The 20,836-nt window shown below is 37.4% G+C and overlaps 1 protein-coding gene across 3 annotated transcripts in view; it reads left to right on the top strand.

Moving 5' to 3' along the window:
- Positions 1 to 345: 345 nt before the first annotated feature.
- Snx6 (sorting nexin 6) overlaps positions 346 to 20,836 on the top strand; it is a gene marked incomplete at its 3' end in the record, with an annotated part of 40,836 nt that continues 20,345 nt past the window's right edge. Inside the window, 4 exon segments of one of the 3 annotated variants that reach the window (XM_046461822.1) lie at positions 346 to 421; positions 578 to 625; positions 15,242 to 15,346; positions 18,915 to 19,025. In XM_046461822.1, coding sequence (XP_046317778.1) covers positions 416 to 421; positions 578 to 625; positions 15,242 to 15,346; positions 18,915 to 19,025 — 270 coding nt within the window. 3 annotated transcript variants of the gene reach the window in all.

The following is a 20,836-nucleotide window of genomic DNA, read 5'->3' as shown; positions in this document are numbered from 1 at the left end:
CCCTTAGTTCCCACAACTTCCATAGGCAATGTGATATTAATTGTGATTAATTATCGTGTGGCTCATTACAGAGACCAGATTGAAAGGTTTCTCTCTGGAGCCCTTAGGGCAAGGGAACTAACTGGACAGCACCCTGGGTGGCCTTCGGCCCTTCTCGGATCAGAGCTCACTAGCCGCTAACTGTCACCAGCTGGGTCTGGAGCTTGGAACCCTCCCTGACTTGGGGGCTTTCCAATGTGCCAAGGTACCGGCGTCCTTCTCCCTTCCTGGCACACCCTTCCAGTCCCCTTACAGCGGGACGGGGCGGGTCTCCAAGGCCCCGCCCCCAGACCCCACCCCGCCCCACCCCCTGCCGCCGGCTCCCTCGGGCTGGCAGTGTGTTCGCGCCTGCGCTGGTCCTTGTCTCGGAGCAGCCATGATGGTGGGTGTTCTCAGCCGCGCGGAGCCCCGGGCGCGCGGTGGGGGTGTCGGGCGCGGGGCGGGCGCGGGGACCGCGCCGGCCTGGCACTAATGTCTCCTTTTGTGTCTTCCCCACCTCATCTTCTTCCTCGGCGCGCTCGGCCCGCCGACCCAGCAGGAAGGCCTGGACGATGGCCCCGACTTCCTCTCGGAGGAAGACCGCGGAGTAAGTTCTGTCTCGTCTTCTTGCGGAATCCGCCCTGCCCTGCCTCAGCCCCCGGGTGTTATTATTGAGTAGGGGTCTCCACCCGCGCTGCGCACGTCTGGGTCGTAGTCCTTTGGATTTCCTCGCCGCACCGCGCCCCGCCCTCTTGCAGCCCTTCCTCCCTGAGGGCCGCTCTGTTCCTGATTTCCAGAGGACCCGGGGCGGCTTTCTTTTCTCCAGTCCCAGATCCTACCCTCCAGTGAACCTCCTCCCCCTCTCCCAGCAGGGTGCAGGTAGGGAAATGGAGGTGGAGGCCAAGCTGCTATGCTTCCACTCTCTCGCCACTTAGGCCGAGAAAACCCGTCCTCAGACCTTCCTTGGCGGCACCCTCAATCTTCCCCCGTTGTGAACCTCTCGAACCCTCTCCTACCCACCCTTCTCTTTCTCGAGCAGATATAGTACAGGTTTATTCTACATTACCCTTTTGCAAGGATTTTCACAGTCGTCGAACCTCAACTGTTCTTCAGCGTCCTACCAGATTTTTACAAAGTGCTGGTAGCCCATGGTTCTTTACTTTTTCTAACATCAAAAACAAACAAAGCCCCATCTTTTGCAGGGTTCCCTGGTATCTCCCTCAGCTTTATTGAGGTATGGCTGACAATAATAATTGTGTATATTTAGGATGTACAACGTAATATTTTGACATATGTATACATTGTGAAATGATTACCCTGTGAAGCTAATTAACATATACCTCACTTCGAGTAATTGCCAGTTTACTTTTTTGATGAGAACCCTTCAGATATACTCTCAGTAAATTACAAGTATTCTTTTACTTATAGTCACCAGGCTGAAAATTAGAACTCCAGAATTATTTAAATTATTGAAAGTTTGTACCCTTTGACCAATCTGACCAATCTCTCCTCTTTCCTCCAACCCTTCCCCCACCCCCTGCCTCTGGTAACTACTATTCTACCTTTGGTGTTAAAGGCCTTCTAGATTCCAATTTCTCTCAACTCTGCTTCCGATTGCCTTGAGCAAAGAATGGTAATGTGTATGGTGCCTTGTACAAATGAACATCGAAAAATATTGATACATGATAATTGCTGCTCAGCAAAGTGTCCCTGGTTCCTTCACATTATCCATCTTAGATAATGTGAGAGCTACATCTTTAGTGGGTTTTTGGTAGGGGGTAAAATTTTGTTAGCTGTTTTTGCTGTGTTTAATGAAATGAGGTGGTAAGTATTAAGCTTTCAAATAATAAGATGCAGAGGATGCTGCATATTTTTATGAATGATCAATTAATTAATAATTTTCTCATTTTACACAAAATTTAGGATTTTTGGTTAGTGCAAAAGTTTGTAGAACTTCTAGTTTCCAAAATTTCTTTTCAGAGAACTATAAAATGAAATGGGTATGTGCAAATGTATATGTATCTTCTGGGATAAGAGAATTATGTGAGCATTTGCAAATTATATTTTGGATTTTAAAATAGGGGAAACCAACAGAGCTACTAATGAAATTAAATGAATTGATAATAGTGCAATTAAACTGATTTTTTTTCTAAAAATAAAACATGACCTTCATTATTTAGATAACTTTGTGTTTATGTGATTACATGAAAAGAGCAAATAGGATTTTTTTTTTAAATTAAGATCTGTTTGATAAAACTACTAATTTTTGGAGCATTTACATTGATGATGTGAAAAGTAGAATATTTTCTGGTAAATATTTGTATTCATAACTTTATGCCTTTGTAAGATTTCCCTATAGGACTGGAAACACTTAAGTAATATGTCTGCGTTTTTCAATTATTACAAAATTCAAGGGGAAGAAGACAAAGAGCATGCCTGACTAGGAGGTTCTTATAGAATCTTGGAGATGAAAACTTTAATATGAAATGGAAAAAAACTGGGTGGAGGATTTAGCTCAGTGGTAGGTGCTTGCCTAGCATGCATTGGGTTTGATCTTTAGTACTGCGATAAAGAAAAAAAAAAAGAAAGAAAAAACATAGTTATGAGTTAGAAAGTTTTTAGATGTCATGGTGAATGTGTACATATGTCCAATTTTTCCTTATTTTTGTCTTATAGAACTAGGTGAATTGAATTATAGTAATAATTATAGCTGAGCACATTGTTAAGCACTATTTTGGCATTATTTCATTAATAACATCTTTGAAGTATGCCCCTTTTATAGTAAATCCAAACCTTCCAGAAACTAAGAAAGTAGTCTAAGGTCACACAGTGAATGGGAGCTGGATTTTAAACCTAGTTACTGACATTGGAACTATTACATGTGTTTCTCAGAATGGCCTTGAAATATTTCCATCAGAATCACCTGTAGTGTTTGAAAAGCAAAACAAAAATTTATGGATCCCATGCCCTTATTAAATCAGAATCTCTTGGGGTGGGAAGACAATTTATTTATTTTTTTAAGTACTGGAGGTTTTACCCAGGGGTGCTTAACCACTGAGCCACACCTTCAGCTGGTATTTTTATGTTTTATTTTAAGACAGAGTTTCGCTAAGTTGCTAAGAACTTGCAATTCTCCTGCCTTCTTTTGAGTTACTGGTATTACAGTTGTGTGCAACCATACTGGCCCAAATAACTGCTTTTTTTTTTTTTTTTTTTAAGTTATAGATGAACACAATACCTTTGTTTGTTTGTTATGTGGTGCTAAAGATCGAACCCAGTGCCTCACACATGCTAGGCAAGTGCTCTACCACTGAGCCACAACCCAAGCCCAAATATCTGCTTTTTACGTTAACATCCAAGAGTTTGTGTTGTGCACTGAAGTTTGATCACTGTTTCACAAAGTTACTGTGTGTTTCTTCATTTCAGGAACAGAAGTACCCGCCCTGTTTAAATTTCCTTAAATTGTACTTGTCCTGATAGAAATAGACTGCCACAGTTAGAACTTTAAGGCATTGCAGTTTTAGTTTAGATCATCTTGTTCAGTCTTTAGGAAAGGGAGTCTTGATAGAGAAAAGCATGAAATGAGTATTTGATATGAGTTGCAGAGGAAATATCCCACCTTCAAAAATAAAAAGTGTACAAAGCAGCAAGTAGGTTTTCATCATGATAATTGGATCAGAACAGAATCTTATAGCATCAAGAAAGTATTGTTTTGTGAGAAACAAATAAGTTTATAACAACACACAGTGTTGAAAATTATTGGCCACATTTTGATCTCTTCAGCTCCATCGCAGCATAATAGATTTTTCCCCCAAATGAAAAACTGTAACATGTTATTTAGTAAACAAATGAGCCCTTTGAACTGAACACATTTTGCTGTGATGTGTTTGTTAAATTAAGTGTAATACATGCCAAAGTGATGGCATAATTCTCAGCATTCGGTTCCAATTCTAAATAATATGTTTATTGTTTTAAAAAATTACTTTAGGGGCTGGGGATGTGGCTCAAGCGGTAGCGCGCTCGCCTGGCGTGAGTGTGGCCCGGGTTTGATCCCTCAGCACCACATACAAACAAAGATGTTGTGTCCGCCGAGAACTAAAAAATAAATATTAAAAAAAATTCTCTCTCTCTCTCCACCCCCCCCTCTTAAAAAAATATTACTTTAGGTGGGGTAACTATATCTTATCCTGGACTCAGTCTTCCTCCTCCCTCTGTATTCCTTATCTTCATTAATGGCCTCATTTTATAGTTGTGCAAGAAACCTCTGAATCATACATATTTTTATGTTAGAATAGTCACTGAGGTCAGTTAATTTTACCTTAGAATGTGTATCCCATCTTAAGTCTTTTCTATGGCTCCAGTTAATCTTTGCTACTTCTTTCCTGAGTTGTAGCAGTAACCATCATTTGTCCATCCTTAGCCTTTCTACTTTCTAATCCAGCCTTCACATTATGCATAGTTACATAACTGAAATCATTTAAGTCATTTCGTGAGTCAAAAGTAATGTCAACCTCATTCTTTTTGAAGTAAAGTCCAGATTCTTTAGGTTAGCATTTATAACTGTTTTCTGGCTGGCTTTAATATGCTGCCCCCACCCTACACATACCTTCGTCTGTTGTCATTGCCCAGTTGCACCTCTGCACTTAAATGTCTGCTTTATGCATGCATTTCCGTGTTGTGGAGTGCTTTCCTCCTCACTACCTGTTCTTTCAACACTTGGCACAGCTGTTTGCTTTTTATTTTGTACATGCACAGCGTTTAGTTTAAACACATTCCACGTTTATTAATAGTTTTTTTTTCCCAATAAAAATGTGACATAGAGCTGAGCATCATGGCCCAAACTTGAGGCAGGAGGACTACTCAAGTTCAAGGCCAGCTTGGGCAATTTAGTGAGACCTGGCTCAAAAATAAAAAGGACTAGGATGTAACTCAGTGGCAGAGTGCCTAATATGTGCAAGGCCCTGGGTTGGATCCCCAGTACCACCACGGAAAAAGTAATATGGTATTCTCTGAGGCTAAAAAGATGAATAGGACAAGGTTCTTGCCCTGAGATCATAACAGTGCAAGGAGGAAGGTAGTTATTATCCCTTTTGTTAAAGTGCCTTGAGCACAAAGAAGAGAGTGTTTAACTTTGGGGACAGGGATAGTAAAAGACAGAAGTTACAGGCTTGTATTGCATTGACTGTGTGGTAGGGACTATGTGTATTGACTCGGTTCTCAAATCTGTATGGGAAGTAGCTGCTGCTGTTCCTATTTTGGATAGGAACAAAGGTTTAAAAAGATTAAATAACTTCTCAAGGTCATAGAGCCAGTAGGACTTGCAGTCAGACACTGTTGGTTTAGCTCTAGGGTCTGGTTTCGTTTCTTTTCTGTCACATCCTCACCCCCTTTTATTTTTTATTTTGAGACAGGGTCTTACTAATTGCTTTAAGTTCTCACTAAATTGCTGGGGCTGGCCTCAAACTTGTGATCCTCCTGCCTCAGCCTTCAGAATTGATGGAATTACAGACATGTACCACCATGCTGGGCTGGGTTCTTAACCTCTGTTCTTAACCTCTTATCATCAATTGGGCTGTGCTGACCTTTATTTTTTTATTTATTTATTTTTTTGGTGTTGTTTTTCTACTGGGGATTTAACCAAGGGATGCTCTACCACTGAGCTATAAACCCAGCTTTGTTTTGTTTTTTTTAGTTTTATGAAAGGGTCTCTAAATTGCTGAGGCTGGCCTCAAACTTGTCTTCTTGTCTGAGCCTCCTGAGTTACTAGAATGGATTACAGGCATGAGCCACATGCTGGCTAGCCACTTAATGTTGATTGATCAGGATTTTGTAGACTCAGGGAAGGGTGAAGGAGGACATGCCAACTAAAAGGATAACATATAGGTAATTTGGGGATTGAACCCAGGACTTTGCATATATCAGGCAAACATTGGACCACTGAGCTACACACCCAGCCTTTTGAGACAAGGTCTCACTATATTATCCAGACTGACCTTCACCTGTGATCCTCTTGTTTCAGCCTCCTGAGAATCTGGGGTTACAAGTGTGTGCCATCATATCCAGCTCATTTATGATTGTTCTCTAGCCACATTCAGCAGCTCAAATGTAAAAGCAAAAGGAAGGCCAGGCTCGGTGTCACACACCTGTAGCCCCAGCAGCTGGGGAGGCTGAGTCAAGAGGATCACGAGTTCAAAGCCAGCCTCAGCAATTTATCGATGCACTAAGCAGCTCAGTGAGACCCTGTCTCTAAATAAAATGCAAAATAGGGCTGGAGATGTGGCTCAGTGGCGGAGTGCCCTCGAGTTTAATCCCTGGTACCAAAATAAAAGAAGAAAGTTGTTGATTAAATTGATCCTGAATATGGGAATTTGTAAGCTAAGTAGGGTGAAAGAGCAGTAGTGTTAAAGGGACCAACAAGAAAGAGGTGGATCACAGAGTAGGTGCTGACAGACTGGAAATATGGAAAGGTCATAGAACTGGAGATGTCAATAATGCAAAGTCATATGTATAGTAAAAGTGGCAGAAAACAAGAAGTTATTTCATTTTGTATTAAAGTTGATTGTTTCCTTGCTGCAAACAAATTCATGAAGGTGGGGCTTTTTTCTTAAGTCCTTCATAATATGAGCTGAAAAATTTATTAAAGAAATGCATATTGTTATACTGCCTAGAATCAAGGGTCTACATTTGTTCTACCAATAATGTTAACTTTTAACTTACAGGTAGACACCATTAGTACCACCCCACTGGTGATTTGTTGTTTCTAGTATGACATATGAGAGGAAATCTGGTTCAAATGTCATTTTCTAGAATATGTATAATTAAACATTAACTGCTGAGTGTATAGGGTATATACTAGTAATGGAAATATCATAGAACTTCTTATAAAAAATCGTAACTAGGCTACTAGTTAAATAGTGTGAATTTGGCCTGAATTAATGAGCTTAATGTAATTCTATCTCATGGGGTTTTGTTTTTCATTGATTGTATTGTAATTACCTGATTTTGGGGGGAGGGGAGGGATCCAACCCAGGGGTGCTTTACCACCGAGCTACATCCCCAGCCCTTTTTTTTTTTTAATTTATTTTTTTAGTTATAGGTGGACACAATATCTTTATTTTTGTGTGGTGCTGAGGATCGAACCAAGTGCCTCATACATGGTAGGCGAGTACTCTACCTCTGAGCCACAATACCAGCCCCCCAGCCCTTTTTTAAAAAAATATTTATTTTTTAGTTGTAATTGGACATAATACCTTTATTTATTTATTTTTATGTGGTGCTAAGGGTCAAATCAGGGCCTCACACGTGCTAGGTGAGCGCTCTACCGCTGAGCCACAACCCCAGCCCCATCCCCTTTTGTTTTTTATTTTGAGACAGTCTGAGTTGCTGAGGATCTCCCTAAGCTTCTGAGACTGGCCTCAAACTTGCAGTCCTCCTGTCTCAGCCTTCTGAGTCACTGGGATTAGAGGCATGCAACACCACACCTGGCTCTGATAACAGTTTTGTAGTCCAGTTATGGTTAGAATCTTTATTTTATTTCACTCTTTTATTCAACAAATATTTGTTGAAGACCACCATTTGGCAATACAGCAGCAAACCACATGGACAAAAATTTATGTCCTTATGGAGCTGAATTCTAGTTGGGGAGGGGCGTTAAAAATAATTATTTTATATGTGGTGCTGAGGATTGAACACGTGCTAGGCGAGTGCTCTATCACTGAGTCACAACCCCAGGCCCTAATTATGGTATATTTGATGTTGAATAAGTGCTGTGAAAAAAATGAAGGAGGAATAGGGATTGTTATATGGAAGGACAGTGTTTCAGCTGTGTTTTAGATGGGATGACAAGGAAAGGTCTTTTGGGGAAGGGCTTCAAGACTTAATGGAAATGAGCCATACAGGTAGATATCTAGGCAGAGTAAATAGTAATTGCACAGATTCCTTAGGTGGCGGTATGCTTGTGTGTTCAAGGAACAAAGAGACCATATGGTAGTACTCAGTGAGCCAGAGGTATAGTAGATTAGTTGGAGATGATGTCAGATGGAGATTTTATAGTGCCTGATGGACTACTGTAAGGACTTTAGCTTTTCTCCAATTGGGAATCCTTTATATAATAAGTTTTAATATATTACTATACTATATAAGTCACCACTAATACCTAGTAATGAATGTCTTCTTTACTAAGTAATTATAAATACCAGCAATAGGGCAGGATCTTAGTTTTTAGTAATACTGTAATTTTATTGCTTAATTCATATTCTGTCCTGGTCTTGACCAGGGACTCAAATAATTCAGTCAGTCTCTGACAAAAGGAAAGTACAAAGTTTATTGGCTTAGATAAAGATTAAACCACGTCGGGTGCAGTGGTGCACACTTGTAATCCCAGCTGCTTGGAAGGCTGAGGCAGGAAGCTTGTGAGTTCAAAGCCAGCCCAGCAAAAGCAAGGTGCTAAACAAGTCAGTGAGACCCTATCTATAAATAAAATACAGGGCTGGGGATGTGGCTCAAGTGGTAGCGTGCTCGCCTGGCATTCGTGCAGCCCGGGTTCGATCCTCAGCACCACATACAAACAAAGATGTTGTGTCCGCCGAAAACTAAAAAAAATAAAAAATAAACATTAAAAAATTCTCTCTCTCACTCTCACTCTCTCGCTCTCTCTTTAATAAATAAATAAATACAAAATATGGCTGGGGATGTAGCTTGGCAGTGGTTGAGTGCCCCTAAATTCAATCCCCTGTACAAAAAAAAAGAAAGATTAAACTACTGAATGTAGTCTCATCAGAAATTTACTCAGATAAATTCAGTTCACTAATTTCAGAAAGTTAATTAAAAGTTTCAGAAATGTTAATTAAACAAGTTGTGTGCATTGAGTCTTTTTCTTAATAAAACCATGTATGATGACAGTGTGGTGGCACAAGTGTGTAATCCCAGAGTCTCGGGTTGCTGAAGCAGGAAGATCACAAGTTCCAAAGCCAGTGTCAGCAACTTAGTGAGGCCCTAAGCAATTTGGTGAGACCCTGTCTCAAAAATATAATGTGGCTCAGTTGTTGGGCACCTTTGGGTTCAATGCATGGTACAAACAAAACAAAACCCTGCATGACACATGCCTGTAATCCTAGCAACTCTGAAGGCTGAGGCAGGAGGATTGCAAGTTTGAGACGAGCATTAGCAATTTAGCGACATCCTGTCTCAAAATAAAAAATAAAAAGGGCTGGAGATGTAACTCAGTGTGAAGCACCCCTGGGTTCAGTCCCCAGTACCAAATAAAATGAAATAAGACCCTCTAAAGTTATTGAGTTTCTTTAAACAGGGAAGAAAATCAGCTTGGAAAAGCTGTGCGTTTTGAGTAATTAACATTAAATTTATAGTAATGTTTTTTCAAATTTAAGGTATAATTGAAAGATCTATTTTTTCCATGTACCACAAAGGAAAAAAAATACTAGTTAAATTGTAATTGTCATCAAATGAAAGACATTCCTATTTCAGATATTAAAATACAAAAGGCATCAATAGTTGATGAAATAAAGCACATTGACTTTCATTGAAGTTTTGTGCTAATATAGGGGTGATTTCATTTTAGAGACTTGCTTTTCCATTATAAATATTAGTTGTTAGAAATAGGAATTTAAAAAACTTAATGTATGCAAAGCATATCTTACTGTCAAACAAAATAATCCTTTATGTCTACTTTTCTATATACTCAGGATATGGGAAATAATCATCTGGGAGTGTAAAGAATAAGTAGGAACTGACTGTAAGAAGGTGCAATATCAGAATGTACACGTTAGCTGGTGTTTTGAATTTATTATGAAATGTAAATGAAAGACATCAGAAACTCACTATCACCATTTAGCATCATGCAGAATTGCCCCAAAATATCAGCACGTGTGGTACATGTATACTTTCTTGAGATCAGTTCTAGAACTAAGTTGTAAAAGAACGAAAAAGACAAATAGTAGATTCAGTGTCTGTTAAAGTGATATGCAAGTAGATAACATGCTTTAATAAGGCATACAAGAGAAAAAAATATACAAGTGACAGAAGATTTAAGAGTAATGAAAGAGAAGCATAAAACTGTTAAAAGGAGCATAAGGGTACTTTCTGGGAGTGATGTTTCAATTGTATGTAACCTATATGTTTATTAAAACTTCAAATTTATATAATTAAAGTCTGCATTTTATTGCATTTAAATTATACCTAAAAAAATAGAATCTGGGACCATAGTGTTAAGTGTCTAACACTGGGGATATTTTATATAGATAAAAGTTATAATTAAAAAGTTATCAAAAGGAAAAGGTACTGTATTTCATATGGAAGAGAAATATAACTTGAAGTAATCTTAAATTAGAAGAATAACTGGCAGCCACTCAGATGTAAAAATCCCTGATGGGTGTATTTTCATCTGACAGAACAGTAGTAAAAATCAAATGAAAATTGTACTCATAAACATGAAATCTGGCAAATCTATTTGATATAATCATTAAAAAGAAAATGTTACCAGTTTTGACACACCATGAAGACATAGAAAATGCTGAAACATCTCTGCCAGTGTTTCTAACTACAGATTTTTAAGGCCCTTTACTCTAGGTTTTGTATTTTTTTTTTAGTTGGATCATTTTACTTATTTATTTATACGCAGTGCTGATAATTGAACACTGTGCCTCACACATGCTAGGCAAGCACTCTACTGCCAAGCTATAACCCCAACCCAGGTTTTGTATTTTTAATAAGTGTCAGGTTAAGTTGTGTTTGCGAAATGCTAGACTAGGCAATGAAAACATAAAGAAGTGGAGAAATGCCAACAGTGTTGTTATTCCAGAAACTATATGATAAATGCACTAGTGTCCTGTAGCTGTTTAACAAATTACCACAAACTTGGTGGCTTAAAACAATGGAAATTTATTCACTCACAATTCTGGGGGCTAGAAGTAAGAAATTAGTCACTGAGCTGAAATCAAGGTGTCCTCCAGAGGTGGAAGCGAAGAATTTGCTGCTTCTTTGAGCTTCTAGTGGTTGCCAGAAATCTGATTTGTAGTACATTACTTTTAATCTCTGCTTCTAGTTGTTAATTATTATTATTATTTTTTTAATATTTATTTTTTAGTTTTCGGCGGACACAACATCTTTGTTTGTATGTGGTGCTGAGGATCGAACCCGGGCCACACGCATGCCAGGCGAGCGCGCTACCGCTTGAGCCACATCCCCAGCCCTAGTTGTTAATTATTGAAGTTATCGTGTGTGACAAATTTCTCTTCGCCTCCCATTTATAAAGGAATATGTGATTGCATTTAAGGTCTAACTAGATAAAACAGCATACTCTCCCTGTGTCAAAACCTTAATTGGGGCTGGGGATGTGGCTCAAGCAGTAGCGCGCTTGCTTGGCATGCGTGTGGCCCGGGTTCAATCCTCAGCACCATATACAAACAAAGATGTTGTGTCCACCGAAAACTAAAAAATATTTAAAAATTCTCTCTCTCTCTCTCTTAAAAACAAAAAACCTTAATTGACCTAGTGGCTGGGGAGGCTGAGGCAGGAGGATCAGAAGTTCAAAGCCAGCCTCAGCAAAAGTGAGGCACTAAGCAACTCAGTGAGACCTTCTCTCTAAATAAAATACAAAATAGGGCTGGGGATGTGGTTCAGTGGTTGATTGCCCCTGAGTTCAATCCCTGGTATTAAAAAAAAACCAAAAACAAACAAACAAACAAAAAACTTAAATCACATCTGCAAAGTCCTTTTTTGCCGTACAGGGTAACATTACTCAGCCTAGCACAGTAAATACCTAAAAAGTGGCCTAGAAATGAGGTTTAATAAAAAGGAAACAGATTTCTTTTTTTTTTTTTTTAAATACCTTTATTTTATTTGTTTATTTTTTTTTTTAATGTGGTTCCCCGGGAATCGACCCCAGTGCCTAGTACATGCTAGGCAAGTGCTCTACCACTGAGCCACAACCCCGGGCCCCCGGAAACAGATTTCTTAAACTAGAACTAAGATAAAGGGTTGAGGAAGAGGTTGAAAAGGACAATATGAATACCTGATAAAACTAAATAGAAAAAAAAAACAAGGAACAAATTACTCTCAAATGTTTCTAATATTGAAGGGGTAACAAGATAGTTGGAAAGTGAAAAAGAAACGTTTAATTATTTATCAGATAATGAGCTACATGTAGCATTGAGAACAATAATGATTTTTTTAGAACATGTTGTTTTTATGTGTAAGTTTACAGTATCAGTTGTGGTGTATGTGTGTGTGTAGGGAATTGAATCCAAGACCTGAGCTATATCAACTGAGCTATATATATGAACTTTGAATGATATGTTTGCTTATTGAAGTTTAACTTATTAAAGTTATCAATAAAGTTTTTATTAAAGGCCATCATATGGGACTGGGGATGTGGCTCAAGCGGTAGCGGGCTCGCCTGGCATGCATGCGGCCCGGGTTCTATCCTCAGTACCACATACAATCAAAGATGTTGTGTCCGCCGAAAATTTAAAAATAAATATTAAAAAAATTCTCTCTCTCTCTCTCTCTCTCTCTCTCTCTCTTTTTAAAAAAAGGCTATCATATATAGTATCACAGCAACTTACAATAATTTATTTCTTTTGTGAATTTTAATTTGTATTTTATGTAATAGCACTTATTTATGTTTTATTAATTTTTTTGGTGTTACTGGGAATTAAAACATGGTGCTCTGCCATTGAACTAGATTTTTAGCCCCTTTTCTTATTTTTAATTTTACGATAGGGTCTTGCTGAGGCTGGCCTCAAACTTGCCATCCTTCTGCCTCATCCTGTTGAGTTGTTGGGATTATTACTTATTTTTAAAAAGCATGTTACATGGGCTGGGGTTGTGGCTCAGTGATAGAACATTTGCCTAGCATGTGTGAGGCACTGAGTTCGAGTCTCAGCATCACATATAAATAAATGAATAAAATAAAGTTCCGTCAACATCTAAAACATATTTTTTAAAAAGCATTTCATGTAAGAACCAGTTGCAAAATTAAATGAGTATAAGGTACTTTTTAAGCCATATTTAAATAAGGAATTTTATGAAATTAATATATATTTTTTGAGATGGAGTCTCTCCATGTTATCCAGACTGGGTTCAAACTTGTGATCTCCGAATTCAGCCTCCTGAGTAGCTAGAATTACAGGTTTTGTGCCACTATGCCCAGCTCAAATTAATTGTTTTAGATTTCTGATACAAAGACTTTTTTCCCTATTTATAATAGGAATACATGCAACATTGTGGAAAATTGGGAGAATAGAGAATATATAGAGAAAATCTGCTTTTTCACAATTTTGGTGTATTTTTTGTAAGTCTCTTTGAGATAGTGGATGACTCATCTTGAACTCCTAGGTTCAGATGATCCTCTTGCTTCAGCTTCCCATCTGCTGGGACTATAAGCATGTACCACCTTGCCCAACTATTGTATGCATTTAAAATAAATAAATAAGAGCAATGTGCATTAACAGTTTTTCTTCTAACATTTTTTTTTTCACTTACATTGTAATTAAAATTTGAGAAGCTAGTAGCTAGATGAGATTACCAAGTCCTGGGTTTTACAACTAGAATATTTGAAACAGGCTAGTTAATTAGACTATATATTTTATATCTTGTAGCTGGCTAAGATTTTATTTTGTTTTTTTAGTGTATTTGACTCTTGTTAAGTCTCTACCCAAACATATTACAATACTTTTTGTTAAAGAGTAAACATGAATGAAATTTAAGAATTATAAGTAGAATTATGGTATTGTAGGGACTGGGGATATAGCTCAGTGGTAGAATACTTGCCTAGCATGCATAAGGCCCTGAGTTCAATCCCCAACACCTCAAAAAAACAAGTAAGTGTAAAAGTTATCTTAGATAGGCAAATGAAAACTCTAAATAGGGAACTTACCCAATTCTTCAAATGCACTGTAGCTTATAGCTTTATTATTGAATATTTACTATGTTAGTATTTTTCATAGTACTTTACATATATTATATATAATATATCTAATAGTTTTATTATGTATTTTTAAACAGTAAGGAATATAGTAAGCAGTAAGAGTTAAAATTGTTCATCATTCTTTTTATTATTTTTCTTTTATTATATTCCTTAAGTTTAGAACACTTGAAATTTAATGGACCATCTTCTAGAAAATGGTTTTCTTTTATTAATTAATTTATTTTTAATTGGTTCTTTTTAGTTTTACAAGACATAATCCATTTTGATATAATTATAAATTATAATTATAAATAATTATTAGAATACATCTTGTTCAAATTCAGACTCCAGTATCTCTTCCTCCCCTTCTCTTTCCCCACCACTGTTCCTTTCCCTTTTTTGATCCTTTTGTCGTTTACCTGTGGTTATTATTTTTTAAATTAATTTCTGTGGGTGTACATGATGGTGAGATTCACTGTGGTGTATTCATATGTACATAGGAAAGTTATGTCAGATTCATCCCACCCTCTTTCCTTTTCCCATCCTTCCTCTCTTCCCTTCATTCCTCTTTGTCTACTCCAGTGAACTTCTATCCCTACCCCTTTAGCTTCCACATATCAGAGAAAATATTTGGTTTCTTAGGATTACTTAACATGATAATTGCTAGATCCATCCCTTTACTGGCAAATGCCATAATTTCATTCTTTATGTCTGAGCAATACTCCATTATGTGTGTGTGTGTGTGTATCACATTTTATTTATCCAGTCATCTGTTAGAGGGCACCTATGTTGGCTGTATCACTTAGCTATTGTGAATTGTGCTGCTATAAACATTGATGTGGCTGCATCACTTTAGGATGCTGATTTTAAATCCTCTGGATATTTACCGAGGAGTGGAATACTGAATCAAATGGTTCCATTCCTGGTTTTTTGAAGAATCCCCATACTGCTTTCCAGAGTGATTGTACCAATTTATAGTCCCACCAAGAATGTATGAGTGTACCCTTTGGAAAATAGTTTTTTCTTTTGGGGTGAAACTATGATGGATCATGGTTAGTTTAGCGACTCAATGCAATGCAGAGTTTAGTTGAATGGTGTAGAATGAAAATACCATTTACCTAAAACACCTGCCTCTAACTATGTATGTAGATAAAATGAGCTTTTATACTTTTTTATACTTGCGATTCTTTTGTGTGTATGTGTTTTTTTCCCCCCATTATCCTGTTGTCTGGAAGAAGAATAAAATTATATAAAAGCACACAGAATTTCTTTAAGATATTACTTATTTTCTTTTTCTAGCTTAAAGCAATAAATGTAGATCTTCAAAGTGATGCTGCGCTGCAAGTGGACATTTCTGATGCTCTTAGTGAGAGGGATAAAGTAAAATTCACTGTTCACACAAAAGTAAGTGGGATTTTTATATTTTGTCTTTTGTTGTGTTAATGTTACTTACATAAGGGGGAGGACAAGGGGGAGATTATAAACTAAAATTGAATTCCATGCATGTATGAATTTGTTGGTTTGAACCCAACTTTAAAACCTATTAAAAAAAAAAAAGAAAAAATATAATAATATGCCGATGTGAACTTGGAGTTTGAACTCAATTGGAAAGGGACATAGTTTACAATTTCTGCTATTTTAACAAAAGAAGTTTTATGGAAATTACTTTTGGGGAGTGGGTACTGGGGATTGAACTCAGTACTTTACATATGCTAGGCATGTGCTTCACCATGCGCTATATTCCAAACCTTTTAAAAATTTGGAGATGGAATCTCATAAAATTGTCTAGAATGGTCTAGAACTTGGGATCCTCCTGCCTTAGCCACCCTAGTAGTTAGGATTATAGGTGTACACCACCACTCCTGTCAAGAAGTATACTTTTTACTTTTGTTTTCTGGTGCTGGGGACTTAACCCAGGAGCACTTTACCACTGAGCTATATCTGAAGCCTTTTTTGAGTCCTTTTTGGTTTTTATTTTGACACAGGGTCTTGCTAAGTTGCTGAGGTTGACCTCGAACTTGGGATCCTCCTGTCTCAGCTTTCAGAGCCTCTGGCAATACAGGCAGGCACCCCCGCACTCGGTGAAATGTACTTTTATTTATTTATTATTATTTTTTAGTTGTTGATGGACCTTTATTTTATTTATTTGTATGTGGTGCTCTGAATTGAATCCAGTGCCTCACGTATGCTAGGCAAGTGCACTACCACTGAGCCCCACAACCCCAGCCCCAAAATGTACTTTTTTATTTTTTATTTTTTTTTTTAATTTTTTAATATTTATTTTTTTTAGTTCTTGGCGGACACAACATCTTTGTTTGTATGTGGTGCTGAGGATCGAACCCGGGCCGCACGTATGCCAGGCGAGCGCGCTACCGCTTGAGCCACATCCCCAGCCCCCCGAAATGTACTTTTTTAAAGATGAACATTTTAAGACATAATCATAGAGCCTACATATAATACAAATTTAATTATGTGTAGGTTTTTATCTATTTTTTAGTATAATTTTACTTTCAAATTTTGTTGTTGTTCCTTCAGTTAGATTGCTATCCTACACATTCTTTTTTTTTTTTTCCTTCTCTGGTAGTAGCAGTTAAATCCAGGATGTTTTACCACTGAGTCACATCCTGAGCCCTTTTTATTTTTTGATTTTGAGGGAAGGTCTCTTTTTTATTTTTTAAAAAATAAATAAAAATGTCTTGCTAAGTTATTCAGGCTGATCTTGAACTTGTGATCCTGCTATCTTATCCTCCCAAGTAGCTGGGATTACATGTTTATACGATAGCACCTGGCTTCAAATTATCATTCTATTGCAGTTGGACACATTATCAGATTGTAGATCTGTTTTTGTTTGTTTGAATAGTTGAGTTTTATAAATATCAATAGAATAATTTTTATTTTAGTTTTTATTCCCTTGTATCATCCCTTTCTTTCTCTTCCTTTTGTCCACCTTCCCTGTTCTGCTTGTTTTACCTCAGTAGGTAATTAATGGTAGCAGTATAAGATAATAACACAGGGCTGGGGATGTGGCTCAAGCGGTAGCGCGCTCGCCTGGCATGCGTGCGGCCCGGGTTCGATCCTCAGCACCACATACAAACAAAGATGTTGTGTCTGCCGAAAACTAAAAAATAAACACTAAAAATCTCTCTCTCTCTCTCTCTCTCTCTCTCTCTCTCTCTCTCTCTCACTCACTCTTTCTTTGAAAAAAAAAAAAAAGATAATAACAGCCTGTCAATTGAGCATGCTACAGGGACACTGCTACATCGATGTTCATAGCAGCTCAATTCACAATAGCAAGACTTTGGAACCAACCCAGATGCCCTTCAATAGACGAATGGATTAAAAAAATGTGGCATTTATACACAATGGAGTATTACTCTGCATTAAAAAATGACAAAATCATAGAATTTGCAGGGAAATGGATGGCACTAGAGCAGATTATGCTAAGTGAAGCTAGCCAATCCCTAAAAAGCAAATGCCAAATGTCTCCTTTGATATAAGGAGAGTAACTAAGAACAGAGTAGGGACGAAGAGCATGAGAAGAAGATTAACATTAAACAGAGATGAGAGGTGGGAGGGAAAGGGAGAGAAAAGGGAAATTGCATGGAAATGGAAGGAGACCCTCAGGGTTATACAAAAGAACATACAAGAGGAAATGAGGGGAAAGGGAAAAATAATACAAGGGGGAGAAATGAAGGTCAATAGAGGGGGCAGAGAGAGAAGAGGGGTGGGGAGGGGAGGGGAGGGGAGGGGGGATAGTAGAGGATAGGAAAGGTAGCAGAACATGACAGTCACTAGTATGGCAATATGTAAATCAATGGATGTGTAATTGATGTGATTCTGCAATCTGTATATGGGCTAAAAATGGGAGTTCATAACCCACTTGAAGCAAAGTGTGAAAGATGATATATCAAGAACTATGTAATGTTTTGAACAACCAACAATAAAAAAAAAAAAAGAAAAAAGAAAAAAAAAACAAACAAAGTACATGTATGAAGACTTGAATTGGGTGTCAACATACTTTATATACAGAGAGAGAGATGAAAATTGTGGTATATATGTTATTAAGAATTGTAATGCAAAAAAACCAAAGTACATGTATAAAGGCATAAATTGGCATGAACATACTTTATATACAGAGATATGAAAAATTGTGCTCTATATGTGTAATAAGAATTGTAATGCATTCCACTGCTGTCATGTATTTAAAAAAATAAAATCAATAAAAGATAAAAAAAAAAAAAAAAAAAAACCAGCCTGTCAACATTTCCCAAAGATCTGAGGATAAATTTGACTAAGTGTCTTGGAGTTTTCATACTAGAGTTTAATGTCACTGGTAGTCTTTCACATAAGACTAATTTTTATTTATTTTTGGTACTGAAATTGAACCCAGGGGTGCTTAACCATTAAGCCACATCCCCAGTCTTTTTTTTTTAATATGTTTATTTTATTTATTTATATGTGGTACTGGGGATTGAACCCTGGGCCTCACATATGCCAAGTGAGCACTCTACCGCTAGCCACAACCCTACCCCCATAGCCTTTTTTTATATATTATTTTATTTTTGGTACCAGGGATTGAACTCAGGAGCACTCAACCACTAAGCCATATCCCCAGCCTTGTTTTGTATTTTATTTAGAGACAGGGTCTCACTGAGTTGCTTAGCACCTTGCTTTTGCTGAGGCTGGCTTTAACTGTGATCCTCCTGTCTCAGCCTCCCAAGCTGGTGTGTGCACTAGGCCCGACTGTATTATTTTATTCTTTTGAGACCGGATCTTGCTAAGTTGCTTAGGGCTTCACCAAGTTTCTGTGGCTCGCTTTGAACTTGTTATCCCAGCCTCCCAAGTTGCTAGGATTATAGGTGTGCTCCACTGTGCCCAGCTAAGACTGATTTTTAAAGAATTGAGATGTATTGTTTATCAAAAGTTGTTAGTGTAATTTTGACTTTTATTCAAAAAGAATCTGTCTTTGCAGAGTTCATTGCCAAATTTTAAACAGAACGAGTTTTCTGTTGTTCGACAACATGAAGAATTTATCTGGCTTCATGATTCCTTCGTTGAAAATGAAGACTATGCAGGATATATTGTAAGTATTGAGGTTTTATTTAAATCCCATTTTTAAGAGCATTTTGTATACTCTTCTCTATTGCAGTCTTTTAGCATTTTTAGTAAATGATAAGATTTTTTATTATTTTATTTTATTTATTTGGGGGACAGGGATACTGGTGATGAACCCTGGGGCACTGAGCTCTATTTCCAGCCCTTTTTATTTTTCTTTTATTTTGAGACAGGTTCTCACTAAGTTGTCCAAATTGACTCTGAACTTGGCATCCTCCTGCCTTAGCTTCCTGAGTTGCTGGCATTACATTCATGTGCCCCTGTGCCTAGCACTGATGTGATTTTTAAAAATTTCCCAGTTTTGTTACAAAACTGGGTTACCATCTTTTATCTTGAGTTGTCCTGTTTGGATCTGTGGGAATATGTTATGCTTCCTCATTTAAACTTAGATTCTTTCTGTTAGAAATGAAATGAGTTTGTCCTAGAAATTAATTAAGGGATTTTATAAATCATACTGGCTTTGAACCCTTAAGTGGATAGGTATTTACTTTTGGAAGCCTCCTTAAGGTGTTATCATCAATAATCAATGGTTATTATGCCTCAGCTTTTGACCACACTTAGATTTGTGAAATTTAATTTGATTAGATTTTTTCTAAAATCATTGTGACCCGATTCCATCTCTGTTCTTGGAACCACCACTCATTTTCAGTCATTTGTTCCTTTTAATACCTTAGATTTTGGTGAATGACCAGTATACATTTTTCTTTTCTCATTCTAGTTCTACCTTTTACCCCTACCTTCTTGTGTGATGGTACGTTTTTCTTTTTTTCTTCCATAGGCTCTTCAAAGACTAAGACTTATTTATTTATCTTTATATACCTGTTGCACAGCATTATGCCTAGTATGTATATACTAGATGCTTGGAGAATGTGTGTTGAACTGTACTTGATAACTTTCTGACCCTAGGTGTAATCTTTTATTTTTTTGGTTACCAGAGATTGAACTCGGGGCACTCAACCACTGAGCCACATCCGTAGCCCTATTTTTTATTTTATTAGAGACAGGGTTTCACTGAGTTGCTTAGCGCCTCACTAAATTGCTGAGGTTGGCTTTGAACTTGTGGTCATCCTGCTTCCACCTCCCAAGCAGCTGCGATTACAGGCGTGTGCCACCACGCCCAGCCAAGGTGTAATCTTTTTCATGTAGGTCTTTGTTTTGTTTTTTTAGCAGTGCTGGGGAGCAAACCCAGGGCCTCATGCATGCTAGTCAAATGTTCTGCCACTGAGCTATATCCCCAGCCTTTATAGCAGTTCTCAATTTAACTTTTCTTCCTTTTGTTCCACTTCCTTTCTTTAGCTTTTCATCATTGTGCCCTTAATTGTTATTTGTCGGCCATTCCTCTTAAGATAATTTTTTTTATATCTTTACCTTGAGTGGTATATCTCTTCTAGACCTTACATGTTTTTAAAGGTTTTTACATTACATGTTTTACCTTATTCATCTGCTTCACCTATGGATAAATAGAATGAGTTTAGTCATTAATTTATCTTATTAATTTTTTTCTTTTTTTTGTTATTTTTAGTTTGTTAGCTTTTTAAAAGAATCTTTTTGCTTCTGGTAAATTCCTCTAATCCAGAATCCTTTTAAACATTTCCTGCTGGATAATATTTTTAGTATTTGTTAATTTAGAAAATACATGTAGTATAAAACTACTACGAACCCATTAATTAAAAAGCTTAATTGAGGGCTGGGGTTTTGGCTCAGCAGTAGAGTGCTCCCCTAGCATGTGTGAGGCCCTGGGTTCGATCCTCAGCACCACATAAAAAATAAATAAATAGG

This window comes from Marmota monax, unplaced genomic scaffold (genome assembly GCF_021218885.2).
Source record: "Marmota monax isolate L192 unplaced genomic scaffold, Marmota_monax_Labrador192_F-V1.1 WCK01_AAM20220418_F8-fsc00001, whole genome shotgun sequence".
NCBI lineage: Eukaryota > Metazoa > Chordata > Mammalia > Rodentia > Sciuridae > Marmota > Marmota monax.
Note: the sequence above shows the minus strand (reverse complement) of the source record. Positions and strands in the feature narration are given on the sequence as shown.